Below are 16,395 nucleotides of genomic sequence, written 5' to 3'. Positions count from 1 at the left end.
TCCCCTTCAACGCCGTAGCAAAGAGGGCCATGTCTCCGATTGTAGGTCATTTGGCCTCTCTCCATTTAAGGAAGGGCTTCCGGGGATATTTTGCCCTAGAAAAAAAAATAATTATCCTATCTCCCTAATTCCCAATTATTATGCACAGGCTTATTTAAGAAAAAAAACGATTAGGTCTTCTCTCTCTCTTTTTTTTTGTGTTCATGGGTGTACCGGAGAGCAGAGGATGGGTTTGAGAATGTGACGCTCCTCTCTCTCCTAACAACAGTGAGGCGTCTCACACATGGATGATGGACCAGGGGAGGAGGAGGGAACACGGCCAGGCTGTCATGATGTGAGCCCCCTCCTCTTGGGGGACGACTCTCGGTGCGCGCCGCTTCCCGCTGCAGGTAGCAGCCTCCGTGCTTCTGTAGGCTGCTGAGGCTGCGTGCCGTCCTCTCCATCCCTCCCTCAGAGAGAGAGAGAGAGAGAGAGAAGCTGTGCTGGGCGCCACCTATACTCGCCAGAGGACGCGGCCTCTCCCAGACGTTGACATGGAGAAGGTAAGATGTTTTTTTTCACCATTCTTTTTCATCCCCCGCCCCTTGGCGTTTCCTCCTTTCCACCATGTCCTGAGATTAGGTTGGGACTCGTATCTCACCAGCAGGTTGTCTTTCCTCCGTTGTAATGTTGTTTGTGTGTGTGTGTCTACTGCGTGTGGAGCAGTGGTACTGACTGAGGTCATCTGGTGGAAATAACTATACGTTGTTTGCGTGATTTTTATTAGATTTCGTCGCTTGAGGGTAAACGCACAGCCTCGACTCCTTCATGTGGCTCAGGAGTATTTTCAACGACAAAAGTATTTCAAACTATATTTGGAACGTGTGCAAGGAGTTACCGGTTACTTTATTCTGAAGGTAAATCAATGCAGCACTGTTTTGAGCTTCAGAATCAATCAATCGATTAATTAATTAATACATTTTTATTTCTTTTTGATTTAGCCTTTTTTTTGTATTTCAGTGCATCTGACGGTTTATTATACATGTTCTCGTGGATTAAAGGAATTTGCTATTGCAAGAGGCACACAAAGGTGTTTGAACTTAGGTTTGATCCACTGGAGGAACTTGATCAGATGCATCTGACGGTCTCTGGGAGCTGCCCAGTGTGAATAACGACTCTTGACGAGCGCTGTGATTTACCCTACAGTTGAGAGGTAACACAAATGTATCTGACACATGCCACCCCATCTTTGTATCATCAGGTGACCCTTTGTGTATGTAAGTGTGTGTGTGTGTGTGTGTGTGTGTGTGTGTGTGTGTGTGTGTGTGTGTGTGTGTGTATGTAGGTGTGTGTGTGTGTGTGTGTGTATGTAGGTGTGTGTGTGTGTGTGTGTGTGTGTGTGTGTGTGTGTGTGTGTGTGTGTGTGCTCCTTGTTTTAATGTCTGGGTCTCTGGGTCATGCACACCAGGCTAGTGGTAGAGTGATGTATGGTGCAGCATGGAGGGGACACTGTGTTATCTTATGAATCTCAAAGCTGTTTGTTTGGATCATTTGTTTCTGGTGAAGTTTGAACCAACCTGACTGGTGAACCTGTAGATATGTTTCCAAAAAAGGTCTATCTAGCAACTGTATTGTTTATATCCATTGCTTGCTTGTATTTCTACAAAACATATACGTGTGTATGTTTGTTTGTTTGTTTGTTTGTTTGTTTGTTTGTTTGTTTGTTTGTTTGTTTGTATGTATGTATGTTTGTATATTTGTGTATGTGTGTGTGTATATATATATTTATATTTGTGTGTGCATGTGTTATTGACAGTATACTGTGTATGTCAATACTTGTGTTTGCTCTGTTTGTTTCGTTGTTCTTCAGAGCCTTTGTTTGTTTGTTTGTTTGTTTGTTTGTTTGTTTCTGTGTTGTTTAGAACCTATATTTGTTTGTTTGCCTGTTTGTTTGTTTCAGTGTTCAGAGCCTCTGTCTGTTTGTTTGTTTCAGTGTTCAGAGCCTCTGTTTGTTTGTTTGTTTCAGTGTTCAGAGCCTCTGTTTGTTTGTTTGTTTGTTTCAGTGTTCAGAGCCTCTGTTTGTTTGTTTGTTTCAGTGTTCAGAGCCTCTGTTTGTTTGTTTCAGTGTTCAGAGCCTCTGTCTGTTTGTTTGTTTGTTTCAGTGTTCAGAGCCTCTGTCTGTTTGTTTCAGTGTTCAGAGTCTCTGTTTGTTTGTTTGTTTCAGTGTTCAGAGTCTCTGTTTGTTTGTTTCAGTGTTCAGAGCCTCTGTCTGTTTGTTTCAGTGTTCAGAGTCTCTGTTTGTTTGTTTGTTTCAGTGTTCAGAGTCTCTGTTTGTTTGTTTCAGTGTTCAGAGTCTCTGTTTGTTTGTTTGTTTCAGTGTTCAGAGCCTCTGTTTGTTTGTTTGTTTGTTTCAGTGTTCAGAGCCTCTGTTTGTTTGTTTGTTTCAGTGTTTAGAGCCTCTGTCTGTTTGTTTGTTTGTTTCAGTGTTCAGAGCCTCTGTTTGTTTGTTTGTTTGTTTGTTTCAGTGTTCAGAGCCTCTGTTTGTTTGTTTGTTTCAGTGTTCAGAGCCTCTGTTTGTTTGTTTGTTTCAGTGTTCAGAGCCTCTGTTTGTTTGTTTCAGTGTTCAGAGCCTCTGTTTGTTTGTTTGTTTCAGTGTTCAGAGCCTCTGTTTGTTTGTTTGTTTCAGTGTTCAGAGCCTCTGTCTGTTTGTTTCAGTGTTCAGAGCCTCTGTTTGTTTGTTTCAGTGTTCAGAGTCTCTGTTTGTTTGTTTGTTTCAGTGTTCAGAGCCTCTGTCTGTTTGTTTGTTTGTTTCAGTGTTCAGAGCCTCTGTTTGTTTGTTTGTTTCAGTGTTCAGAGCCTCTGTCTGTTTGTTTGTTTCAGTGTTCAGAGCCTCTGTCTGTTTGTTTGTTTCAGTGTTCAGAGCCTCTGTCTGTTTGTTTGTTTGTTTCAGTGTTCAGAGCCTCTGTCTGTTTGTTTGTTTCAGTGTTCAGAGCCTCTGTCTGTTTGTTTGTTTCAGTGTTCAGAGCCTCTGTCTGTTTGTTTGTTTCAGTGTTCAGAGCCTCTGTCTGTTTGTTTGTTTCAGTGTTCAGAGCCTCTGTCTGTTTGTTTGTTTGTTTCAGTGTTCAGAGCCTCTGTTTGTTTGTTTGTTTCAGTGTTCAGAGCCTCTGTTTGTTTGTTTCAGTGTTCAGAGCCTCTGTTTGTTTGTTTCAGTGTTCAGAGCCTCTGTTTGTTTGTTTGTTTCAGTGTTCAGAGCCTCTGTTTGTTTGTTTGTTTCAGTGTTGTTCAGAGTGTTCAGAGCCTCTGTTTGTTTGTTTGTTTCAGTGTTGTTCAGAGTGTTCAGAGCCTCTGTTTGTTTGTTTGTTTCAGTGTTGTTCAGAGTGTTCAGAGCCTCTGTTTGTTTGTTTGTTTGTTTCAGTGTTGTTCAGAGTGTTCAGAGCCCCGGCTCGCTCAGAGCCTCTGCACGTTCTGCAACAAGTGGCTATGCTACCAGTGCACAGACCTGCACCAGCACCAAAGAGCCTCCATCCCCCAGTACACAGACCACCATCAACCACCGAGATCCACCACAACGCAGTGTGATGACGCGCACCAGCGAGCGACCAGCTCCCTACCCCAGCCTGAACCAGGTGAGCGTCGCCCCTGTATCTACCAGGTACCAGCTCCCTGCCCCAGCCTGAACCAGGTGAGCGTCGCCCCTGTATCTACCAGGTACCAGCTCCCTGCCCCAGTGAGTCTGAACCAGGTGAGCGTCGCCCCTGTATCTACCAGGTACCAGCTCACTGCCCCAGCCTGAACCAGGTGAGCGTCGCCCCTGTATCTACCAGGTACCAGCTCCCTGCCCAAGTCTGAACCAGGTGAGCGTCGCCCCTGTATCTACCAGGTACCAGCTCCCTGCCCCAGTGAGTCTGAACCAGGTGAGCGTCGCCCCTGTATCTACCAGGTACCAGCTCCCTGCCCCAGCCTGAACCAGGTGAGCGTCGCCCCTGTATCTACCAGGTACCAGCAGCTCCCTGCCCCAGTCTGAACCAGGTGAGCGTCACCCCTGTATCTACCAGGTACCAGCTCCCTGCCCCAGTCTGAACCAGGTGAGCGTCGCCCCTGTATCTACCAGGTACCAGCTCCCTGCCCCAGTGAGTCTGAACCAGGTGAGCGTCGCCCCTGTATCTACCAGGTACCAGCTCCCTGCCCCAGTGAGTCTGAACCAGGTGAGCGTCGCCCCTGTATCTACCAGGTACCGGCCGTCCTTACCGTCCAGGAAAGCAGGCCTGTATTGGTTTTGACTCCATGGACTTGTCTCTCGTGTTGTTTCTTTGTTTCCCTGTTTCTCTTGGTTGTTTATTAAACCATGCCTCAGTAGGAACCGTTGCGATGAATAATACATGATTGTAAGGATGTTTGATAATGGTTCCTGGAGAGCCCTATGCTTTATTACACTCCCTCTTTTACCACTGGCCCAGATGCCAGATTTATTTTTTGCTCGCTTGTGAATAATATCTTTATAGTGCAACATTACCAGTTGATCCTATTATACTTCTGTAGCGATATATATATATATATATATATAGGCTGTCAAAGTTAACGCGGTATTAACGCGTTATCGCCCGATTCTATTAACGCCACTATTTTCTTTAACTCACGATTCACTTTTTTTTTTTTTTTACTAGACTTTACTCAGGTGTATTATTGATGCTCTCATTGATACTATGTTTGTTTCTGAAGTGTGTGTGTGTGTGAGATATATATAGAGAGAGAGGGGGGTGAGAGAGATGAGGAAGGGGCAAGAGAGAAAGAGAGCTGGGAGAGTGTGTGTGTGAGAGAGAGGGGGGGGTGTGTGATTACTCAGCCCTTGTGTGGGTGAATGTAAAAAGTTCCTAACGTTTTCTTTCCCCTATTATTTCATGCACACTTTATTCATTGTTTTAAATTATTATTTTCTTTTAAGTTATTTTGTGCATCACTCTGTTTTGAATTTGATGCAAATTTGCAATGCATGGGGGTCATCCTTTTGTGTTAAATGGCTGCATAAAGCAAGCATTTGTTGACTCGCATGTTGATAAGAGTATTAAAACTTGGAACTTGAAAAATATCCGTTTAAGGTAGATAAAAATAAAATGCGATTAATTTGCAATTAATCACGAGTTAACTATGGACAATCATGCGATTAATCGCGATTAAATATTTTAATCGATTGACAGCACTAATATATATATATTATATATACATATATATGAGTGTTGTTTACTGAGAAAAGCAGTGTGGTAGAGGTGGTGTGGGGGAGTGCAGGCAGTGTGGGCAGGATGTGGTCAGTCAGTCAGTCAGGGCTGATGCTCAGGGGCTGAAACCAACTGGGCTGAGATGTCCAGCAGAGAGCAGGACCTGTTCATCCTTTACTTAAGTCAAAGTAGTATACCCTAGAAATACCCTTGTAGAATAAGTAGTCTGATAAAAGTAAAAAGTCCTCTGTTAAAAGTATTATATTATATAAAAGTTTGAATATATAAAATATTTTTGATTGATTGAATGTACTTGAGTATCAAGAGTAGCATGACTGCATGTTGCGTTTGAGTGTGTACTGAGTGTACGTAATGTGTGCGTGTGTGTGTATATGTATGGGTGTGCGTGCATGTGTGCATGCTTGCGTGCGTGTGTGTAAGATAAGATAAGATAAGATATTCCTTTATTGATCCCCTTGGGGAAATTCAGGCATCATAGCAGCATGGGGGGAGGGGAGGTACAGGTATGGGCAGGGTAATAGTAGAAAGACATAAATATAGGCAATAGAATTATAGTAAAGATAAAGATAAGCAGTGTAAACAATATAATTAACTCTGAATATAAGCATAATGAGCAAGTAAACAATGTAATCAAAGGTGCAGATGAGGGTCTGTATGCCCTAATCAGTTATTATACGTTACAATAAATATGGTCAATAACACTTAGAATCTGAATATATACCATGAGTAAGTACAGTATACACAGGTGCAGTATACATAAGGTACCCTAACTGGCATGATATAAGACATACGTTATACCCTGAACACCAGCCTACAAACCACGGCAATGGGGGGGGGGGGGGGGGGTCTGCTGATGGAGACTCAGTGTTCAGGGTAACAGAGCATGAGGTGAGACGGATCTTTAAAAAAGTGAATATCAGGAAGGCAGCAGGACCGGACGGCATCCCCGGCCGCGTCCTAAAAGTCTGTGCCGACCAACTGGCCCCGGTATTCACTGACATCTTCAACCTGTCCTTGGAACAGGCTGTCATCCCCACCTGTCTGAAGAAGTCCACCATCATCCCTGTACCCAAAAAATCTACGCCCGCTTGCCTCAACGACTACCGCCCTGTAGCCCTCACCTCCATAGCCATGAAGTGCTTTGAGAAGCTAGTGAAGGGCTACATCTGTTCCTCCCTCCCCATCAACCTGGACCCTCTGCAATTTGCATATCGCCCCAACAGGTCCACGGAGGACGCCATAGCCCAGGGGTGGCCAACCAGTCAGAGACTAAGAGCCACAAAAAAATTACTGTGGTACCACAAAGAGCCACACCATATACCAGCGTTTCTCAACCTTTTTTTTCAGTCACGGCACCCTTCATGTGTTTATAGGTCTCACCCTCTGGCCTCTGAAGTTGCTAATGTCTTTTTTATTTGGGCCTTACAGGGTTAAAAGTACCCTGTGAGACCCACGGTTTCAAAATTACAAAATCACTTTTAGCCATTTAAAAAAATAATGTTTATTTAAAAAATGTTAAAGGGGAACTATTTTACTATTTCTTTCACTATTTGGGCACTTTTACACAATTCCTGTGAGTCTATGGAACACCTAGGTTTTTTTCAAAAAAAATGCATTGTTTTGTATTTCTAATCAAGTACTAAAAACCGCATTTTTCTACCTTAAGATCTTAAGCCGTTTTGAGGCTGGGCTCCAACCACTGTGTGGCCTGGTGCCAACTGCCACATCAACTGCCACATTATTATGCAGCTGAGAAATCTCTGACATCACAGATATGCACATTTTCAGATGACTCAGTTCAGTGAGGGTGAATATTGTGAGAGGAGAATTGGAAGAATTCGCCAATATGAGAATTAGAGACATATATCCTATTAATATAAGTCCACATAGCTAAGAAACAATGGTAAACACTGAAAAAAGCCATTTATAAGATAGTTCCCCTTTAAGCACATGTATAGTCAATTGGTCCTGTTGTTCAGCCTCACAATGCTATTTGATAGCAAATGTGTTTAGGTATATGTCCCACCCTCTGGCCTCTGAAGTTGCTAATTTCTTTTTAATTTGGGCCTCACAGGGTTAACCTCTTAAGCCCGAGATATACAGTAAAAGTGTATATTTTCAGCATTATGTTTGTTTACCAATTATTTGAACTGTTATTAGTGAAATATAAGATTATAGAAATCTCAGGGCATTGAGTCGGAAACCGGCACATATTGACAGGAGGAAGTGGCACAGCCAAAAGTGAGTGTAGTCTTTTGAAGGAAGAGACTCAGGGCTTTCAAATTTCGAAAAACTACCCTACCCAGCTCACACCAGCCCCTGTCAATCATCTGACTTCTGGATTTACTTTTTAATTTCTCTTATTTTTTGGGATTATCTCCCACAAACCTGAACGTTATTGCCATAAAACAGAACGCAGTTAGTTTCTCTACCTTTCTGTGAACGTCTTGCAAAAAACGGTGTTGCAATATGATGAAAAATGGTGGAGAAATTTACATTATAAAAAAGATGGCAGAATTCAGTACTGTATCTACAAAACCTTCTGTTTAATCATCTTCCCTTTATTCATTTGCTTAGATTTTTCAGGTCTGGTCAATTTTAGCATGGTGTTATTTACAGTCAAAGATAATTTTTTTTTAAATAGAATTGATATTCTCCTTTGGTTCATTACAATTTACTCAAGCCTAGTAACAGACACACTATTTCTGACACTGATCCATATATGTCCCTAGATTCAGATACCAAGAACATGCAAATGGACCATTTAAAAAAAAATTGTAAATGTTTATTCTACGTCCTTATGGAATGAGTGACACAAAAAAAAAAAAAGTAAAAAAAAAGAAAAAGTAAAAAAAAAAGTAAAAAAAAATTTTTTTTTTTAATTTTTTTTAATTTTTTTTTATGGATGGAAGAGCCGCACATTGACGGGCAAAGAGCCGCATGCGGCTCGCGAGCCGCGGGTTGGCCACCCCTGCCATAGCCCATGTGCTGCACACAGCAGCATCACACCTGGACAAGAGGCAGGGGAACTATGTGAGAATGCTGTTCATCGACTACAGCTCAGCATTCAATACCATAGTCCCCTCCAAACTCATAGCCAAGCTCAGGGACCTGGGCTTGAACTATGACCTGTGCCAGTGGGTCTTGGACTTCCTGACGGGCAGACCCCAGGTGGTAAGAGCCGGCAACTGCACCTCCTCATCCATCACGCTCAACATAGGGGCCCCCCAGGGCTGTGTTCTGAGCCCCCTCCTCTACTCCCTGTACACACATGACTGCGTAGCACAGCGGAACAACAACACCATCATCAAATTTGCTGATGACACAGTAGTGGTGGGCCTGATCTCTGCCAACGACGAAAGGGCCTACCTGGAAGAGGTAGAGAACCTGTCACAGTGGTGTCAGGAGAACTGCCTCTCCCTGAACGTCAGCAAAACAAAAGAGATGATTGTGGACTTCAGGAGGTCGGGGGTCAAGGACTACAGCCCCCTCAGCATCGACGGGGCACCGGTTGAGAGAGTGAACAGTTTCAAGTACCTCGGAGCCCACATATCCGAGGACTTGACATGGACCACACACATTGACAGTGTTGTGAAGAAGGCACGACAACGCCTCTACTTCCTCAGGCGCCTAAGGAAGTTCCAAGTCAGTCAGAAGATCCTTAGGAACTTCTACTCATGTACAATAGAGAGCATCCTGACCGGCAACATCACCTCCTGGTTTGGGAATAGCACTGCACAAGACCGTAGCAGACTACAAAGAGTGACACGTTCAGCCGAACGCACAATTGGAGGGGGGCTTCCCACCCTCCAGAACATTTACAACAAGCGGTGCAAGGGGAAGGCTAAGAGAATTATTAAGGACTCGAGCCACCCGAACAACTGCCTCTTTGAACTGCTGCGGTCAGGCAAGCGATACCGGAGTCTTAAGGCGAGCACAGAAAGACTCAGAAGAAGCTTCTATCCCCAGGCCATCAGGCTGCTAAACGAACAATAATCGCTAAACGAACAATAATCACTATGCAACAACCATCAAATGCACACAGCACACACACCCACACGCACACACTCACTCAAACAAACAACACACTGCAGCACCCACTCTCCACACTTTAGATCACACAAACACACTTACACTTTATATTGATTGATAAAGGATTTGCACTACAACTCGTACACCTACTGTGAATTGTACCTAAATTGCACCTCGTCCCATTTCTCCATTTCTGCCTTGCACTATATAGTATTGTATATTAGTACACTGCACAGTATTGTATATTGTATGGTAACTACGTCTATTCTGCATCGAACATTGTACATATGTCTAAACTGAACACTGTGACCTCTTTTTTTTTACTTCTAATTTTACTATGTTTTTATTTCATACTTATCTTGTCTTGCACAGTCTCTGGAGCGCATTTTGTACAAAAGTATTCTGTACTTCTGTATGACAACTATTAAAGAAACTTGAAACTTGAAACTTGAACGTTGTAGTCTGTGCAGTTTAGGTGGTAAGAGTCAGACACACTTGGTGATCAGTGTGTGTGTGTGTGTGTGTGTGTGTGTGTGTGTGTGTGTGTGTGTGTGTGTGTGTGTGTGTGTGTGTGTGTGTGTGTGTGTGTGTGTGTGTGTGTGTGTGTGTGTGTGTGTGTGTGCGCGCGCATGCCATATTAAAGGGAAATATTGTTTAGTTAGCCTTTTATGTTTAATATGTTTAATGTGAAATCCTTTGCAATGTGCAGCAGAGCTTGACAAACTATACAGTGTGTATATATATTCCTGCTAGATGGCTATCATCTCAACCTGACCCCTGGTAGAAACACATACCAGTATTTACACAGTGGATAAATCAATAGGTAATGTATATCTCTCGGTGTGTGCGGTCCTCGTCTGGTGCGATCAGTGTGGCGGCCTGTGCGGACCCTCCTTCTCTCCTCAGCCTCGTTTTCTTTGTCGAGCACCTGTTGCACTTTACTGTACCTCAGACGTGCGTGCATTTCCCCCTCGCTGTTTGTTTATTCTTATCACGGAGAATCTAATGCACATTCACAGCGTGCGATGAAAACGACTCTACCTTGGATGCTGAACACACCGAACCTAGAATGAAGCATGTGACATGGAGATGAAACAACAGCTGTCGATCGGCTTTGCAAGGTAGTGCTCTGTGCCGTAGAAGAACCTGACTTCATACTGTTTGTACGGGGGGGGGGGGGGGGGGGGCTTTCTATCTTTTTCTCCCATCCCAATTTAGTCGTTATGCCAATTCCCTTCCTGGTCGTTTGCGCGCATTGCCCCACTGTCGGCCTGGGGAGGGTGTAGACTATCGCATGCCTCCTCCGATACATGTGGAGTCGCCAGACGCTTCTTTTTTCACCTGACAGCGAGGAGTTTCACTGTAACGCGTGAGGAGGTTCGCGCTATTTCACCCAGATCCGGTTTACAGTTTACAATGACCAGGACACATACCCCACCGGCTTCCCACCCGCTAACACTGCCAATTGTGTTAGTAAGGACAACTGACCAAGCCGGAGGTACCGCTGACAGCTGGATTAGATCCCAGAGTCTCTGCGGTGGTACAGTAGGCGAGTGCTTAGTCCATTGCGCTACCCAGCCGCGCCTAATGCAGTGTTTGTTAAAGGGGAACTATCTTATAAATGGCCTTTTTGAGTGTTTAGCATTGTTTCCTAGCTATGTGAACTTATATTAATATGATCTATGTCTCAAAATTCTCATATTGGCGCATTCTTCCAATTCTCCTCTCACAATATTCACCCTCACTGAACTGAGTCGTTTGAAAATGTGCCTATATGTGATGTCATATAGTCACCGCTGCATGTTAATGTTCAGGCGAAGACGACGCTCCGCAGTGGTTTAGGAGCCCAGGCTCAAAACAGCTCGAGATCTTGAGGTAGAAAAATGCTGTTTTTGAGGACTTGATTAGAAATAGAAAACAATGAATAAAAAAAATATATATATTACAGAGGTGTTCCATAGACTCACAGGAATTGTGTAAAAGTGCCCAAATAGTGAAAGAAATAGTAAAATAGTTCCCCTTTAATGCATTCGATTAATTTAAGCACATTAGATCCATTCGTTTCCTACTGTAGCAGCGTTCTTTCCTCTGGATTCAATGGTTTCAGTTTCAGTTTCAGTTTATTTAAAAAGGACAGTACATATTAATAAACATTTCTGTAAATGTGTCAGTTTTAGCCAGCTGGCTAATTCGCAACTGTAGTCCTTTTGGCAAGATGTTATAAGACCGACCATACACCTAGAACAGAAGCATTAAAAGTAAAACACAGTATTTACAACACAATCCAACATAATAGTAAAAGCAATAATAAAATACACAATGCACTGATTAAAAGTGATCACATGTTTGATTGGTTAATAACCAGGTCTTGAGGTGTTCAGGTTTCTTTTAGTTTGGCTCTTCAAAAGCAAGGAGAGCACAGATTATAATCCAGGCTGGCATCCTGTGTTTCACTGTTTCCAAAATAATACCGCTGATCAAAGATATTTCACACCCCACCTCCCTTTCTTCATCCCATGCTAAAAACGAATGCTTGGAAAAAGAACAGGGTTGAAGGGTGTCAAGTCGGTGACTGAGAATAGATTAAGATGCTAATCACGATGAGTCATTCAATTACATATTGAGGCCAATATCGCAGACGGTGTGTTTTCGCACGTCGGAAATAGAACTGAAACACAAATTGGCGTCAAGAGGGAATAGCACTTTTATCAAAATATAATTACTTAGATAGACTAAAAAGGCCTGAATCCAGTCAACTGGATTGATATGACGATCAGAGGACTTCAAGAACATCTTTTCTTGTTTTGGTAGGCCACATATACTGTGTCAGAACAAACCTCTCTTCTCTCAAAATACCGTTTGCTGTTTTTCCTATCTGGCGTACAGAATAATGTGACACCTCTTAGCCGTGAATGTGAATCAGGTTGTTTAGTGTGTTTCTGTGGTCACACTCTCCCCCCCCCCCCCCCCCCCCCCCCCCCTCATTGTGTCTGATAGATCCCGGGTCGGGTCCCCGCTCCCCGCCCATGTGCCACTCTCACAGACAGGAGCCCTTGGAGCTGTTCTGCGAGTCATGTGACCTCCTGTGCTGCGGCAGCTGCCACCTGTCTGCCCACAAGAACCACAGGTCAGTGTTTAGACGCCGAGCACAAGGACACTGCGGAGGGAAGCTAACCACAGGTTAGAACCCCCCCCCCCCCCCCCCCCCCGGACAACAACTTCCACTAAGTGTCCTGTCTCTCTTATCAACCGTATCTGCATATGTTATCCTTGGGCCCGCCTAATTCTTATTCAGTACACACTCTGTTGCTTCTCTGTGATGTTCCGGTACAATAGTTGCCACTAAAGGTCACCTGCATAATGTCCTATTCCCTAGGGAAATGAATTTGATTACGGTGTGCTGCTGGCTGGAGAGCAAAGTTGTGAACTTCTTGTTTAGCTGACCCTGTGGAGTGTCTCTCGCTCTCCTGCGCAGGTTGGTGCACGTCGGGAAGGCCCTTCACGACCAGCAGTGGTTGTTTGACAGTCTGATGGCCCAGGTGGAAGACAAGAGGTCCGCTGTGGAGAACACTGCCAAACAGATAGAGGACAGGTGAGTTTAGAGGCCGGGACGTATGCGCAGTCATCGGGTATACACACACATAATTCACCTCAAGCAAACAACTGCTGGTACAGCTGGACTAGGATTTGACTAAATTAAATAGTGTCGGCTCTTACATTACTTTACCTTTTCAAGGATGAGGCCTGTGTTATTTTCTTTTCTCATTGTCAACATAGTCTACGAAATGACCCAACCCTACGATGAATTTCTCCTACTTACAAGTGTGGTCCATCTAGCCATATGTAGCTCATATCTAGAAGTTAGAACTACATTGTTGTAAAGAAAAAAAATAAAGTCACAGTGCTGGTGCTTTGGTCAGCATAATTCATTGTTGAGATGAACTTGAGCATTGTACTTTTTCCTGGACTCAAGTGCAATGTCACTGTTTTGCTTACTGCTGTACATTGATAGACCTGGTTGCCTTTTGAAGTTACTTTTGTAATAACCACAATGCACCTATTTTTCACGATTATACATTACGCTATATAAAACTGGAAATAAATTATGTGTATGAGCTGCATTTAATGATTTTAGTATACAATGGGAACATATGGCTATCTGGTTGAGAGCTCCTAGGGGTAGGAGAGAATAGGAAGTGTATTGAGAGTTGTTGGATTCTTCGGTAATCAGCCAATCTCATCTCGTCATCTCCTTCGTGACTCTCCCTGTTCTGCGTTGTGTTTGTTTCAATACTTCACATTGGCTGTCACCCACTGTATCAACCCCTGTTAGTACATCCGTTAGTCATAAGAAACGACACTGCAACATGATCTCTTTCCTTAAATCCTCATGTTTATTTTCATAAACATAGCCTCTGTACCAGATGGAAACACCGTTCTGTAATGTCCTTGACCAGTCTTTGAAGGAAAACTAAATTCATTATTCTCCACCATCTGAGTCCACTGGTTCTGGGCCTCGTTGTAGCCATGCATGATGTGATGATGTGGCATATTTCCCCTCCCCCACCAGGCGGGGGTGAGGAGGGATGAAAGTCTCTGATCAACGAGTCCGCTCGTCTGTGCTTCGTATCTCAGTCTAACTTACCCCGGAAGGAACTCACACCTGATAACATTCTCACCATAGCAACGGGCCCCCGCCCCCTCTCCTCGTTACTATGTGACACGCAGTCTTTGACAACGGCTCTTTGACCCAAATCACTATAGCAACGGCGATGTTGATATTACCGCCCCTCTTACCCCAAACAAACGCTGTGGCACTTTCTCCAGATCAAGTAACCTTGATGCTGTGGCTATCAGCTGTTGATGTTAACAGCACAGCCCGAATCCTCATCTGCTGCTGACACACACTGACTGCCGGCTACTTTTAAGATCTATAGATCCGTCTGAGTAGATGCTGTCACCCACCGTTATATATACATTATATACACATTGAAAAACATAAATTCCTTCACAGTGGAAGAAATGCATTATAAGAAATGCGTAGGTTTTGGTCTTTGTTGTTGACATTAATTTTTTTTTTTTAATTACACCGGTCTTATTCTTTAAATTGATACTACACCATTTTCCTCAGCTAGCAATACAAAATAACTTAATAGTGGTGAAATGAAGGACTCAAACAGGGAGGGAAATCAGCCACTAGCCAAATGCCATTGAATTCTGACTGTGGCTGATGATGACAGGTTGTAGAAGGTTGTCTACTCTCTAAGAGAAATATTGGTGGGTAAACAACCATTGTTTTGGAGTAAAAAAAAAAACATGTACAACTGATGAAGTGTGTGGCAAACTTTGCAATCAACCAGCCACTATGTCCAGTAGATGAAAAAGTCTGCCTGCCCACAAAAGTGAAGGAATCTGAATGAAATGGAGCAGCTGTAACATGTGTTTTGATTTCCCTGTCAGCAATCAGAATCACTGAGCGGCCATCTTGTCTCTCTCCCCTCTTCTTAGGCTCCATGGAGTTAAGATCATGCAGAGGAAAGCTGAGAACCAGATTAAAATGGCAAAGATGATTATGATGAACGAGCTTAACAAACGGGCCAACCTATTAATAGAGCAACTGGAGGTGATTATTTTCTCTCTTCTTCCTCTCGTTCCCTCCCATGGTTCAAACTGATCCTGAATCCACAAATATCTCCAGGGTGAAGGCATGTTTTATCTTGTGTCAAGTAGGGCTGTTTGATTATGGCAAAAATCCTAATCAAGATCATTTTTATTGATATTTAAATCACGATTATTAAGCACGATTACTCATTGATTTGAGAACATCATATGACGACGACTGAATTAGTTTTACCTTTCTTCTCGACCTTAGGCTGCCTCTCTGTCATATTCTATAAGTTACCTAAGATATTTCAAAATAACTGGAGAAACGTGCCGTGGCTCCCTCCTCCCTCTCAACACCAGCTGAAATTACTGTTTTGGGCTGGAGGGGGGGGCGCACACCGCTGTGAAGGAAGGATGCGCTGCATTTACAATACAAGACAAAATGAGAGCAACACGGCATGACGTACAATAATCGTACTGTTGTTTTCATGATCACGGGAACCCAAAATCTTAATTGAAACTCAATAATTCGACCCAGCCCTAGCATCAAGCAAGGTTGTGAAAAAAAATTGTTAACTGAAATAATTTTTTTTAAACCTGCATATTACAAAAGAAAACCGAAAACTAACTGCAACTATATTGTGTACTTACAAAAGTAAATAAAATGTCTTTGTCAATTTGGTCAAATTTGAGTATGAGGAGTCATTGGTACATACTGTTAATTGAGACTGGGATGTCTCTACATGACTGAGTCATAATATTCATTGAGACTGGGATGATGTCTACATGACTGAGTCATAATGTTCATTGAGACTGGGATGATGTCGCTACATGACTGAGTCATAATGTTCATTGAGACTGGGATGATGTCGCTACATGACTGAGTCATAATGTTCATTGAGACTGGGATGATGTCTAGATGACTGAGTCATAATGTTCATTGAGACTGGGATGATGTCGCTACATGACTGAGTCATAATGTTCATTGAGACTGGGATGATGTCGCTACATGACTGAGTCATAATGTTCATTGAGACTGGGATGATGTCGCTACATGACTGAGTCATAATGTTCATTGAGACTGGGATGATGTCGCTACATGACTGAGTCATAATGTTCATTGAGACTGGGATGATGTCGCTACATGACTGAGTCATAATGTTCATTGAGACTGGGATGATGTCGCTACATGACTGAGTCATAATGTTCATTGAGACTGGGATGATGTCGCTACATGACTGAGTCATAATGTTCATTGAGACTGGGATGATGTCGCTACATGACTGAGTCATAATGTTCATTGAGACTGGGATGATGTCGCTACATGACTGAGTCATAATGTTCATTGAGACTGGGATGATGTCGCTACATGACTGAGTCATAATGTTCATTGAGACTGGGACGTCTACATGACTGTCAGTCAAATTCACAAAGTGACGTATTTATTTTATTTTTTTATCCACTTTTTCTCCCATTTTCTATTTTTCTCCCATCCCAATTTCGTATTTCCAATTCTCCCCTCCCCGGTCTCGAACGTTGCTAGACT

At 43.2% G+C, this 16,395-nt stretch overlaps 1 protein-coding gene across 1 annotated transcript in view; it reads left to right on the top strand.

Annotated features, from left to right (window-relative positions):
* Positions 1 to 533: 533 nt before the first annotated feature.
* trim66 (tripartite motif containing 66) overlaps positions 534 to 16,395 on the top strand; it is a gene marked incomplete at both ends in the record, with an annotated part of 52,132 nt that continues 36,270 nt past the window's right edge. The window contains 5 exons of the mRNA XM_084308246.1: positions 534 to 542; positions 3,395 to 3,605; positions 12,243 to 12,372; positions 12,721 to 12,837; positions 14,754 to 14,868. Coding sequence (XP_084164372.1) covers positions 534 to 542; positions 3,395 to 3,605; positions 12,243 to 12,372; positions 12,721 to 12,837; positions 14,754 to 14,868 — 582 coding nt within the window. The remainder of the gene's footprint in view (positions 543 to 3,394; positions 3,606 to 12,242; positions 12,373 to 12,720; positions 12,838 to 14,753; positions 14,869 to 16,395) is intronic.

The sequence above is a fragment of the Notolepis coatsorum genome (assembly GCF_963971535.1).
Source record: "Notolepis coatsorum genome assembly, chromosome: 2".
In the NCBI taxonomy this organism is placed as follows: Eukaryota; Metazoa; Chordata; class Actinopteri; order Aulopiformes; family Paralepididae; genus Notolepis; species Notolepis coatsorum.
Note: the sequence above shows the minus strand (reverse complement) of the source record. Positions and strands in the feature narration are given on the sequence as shown.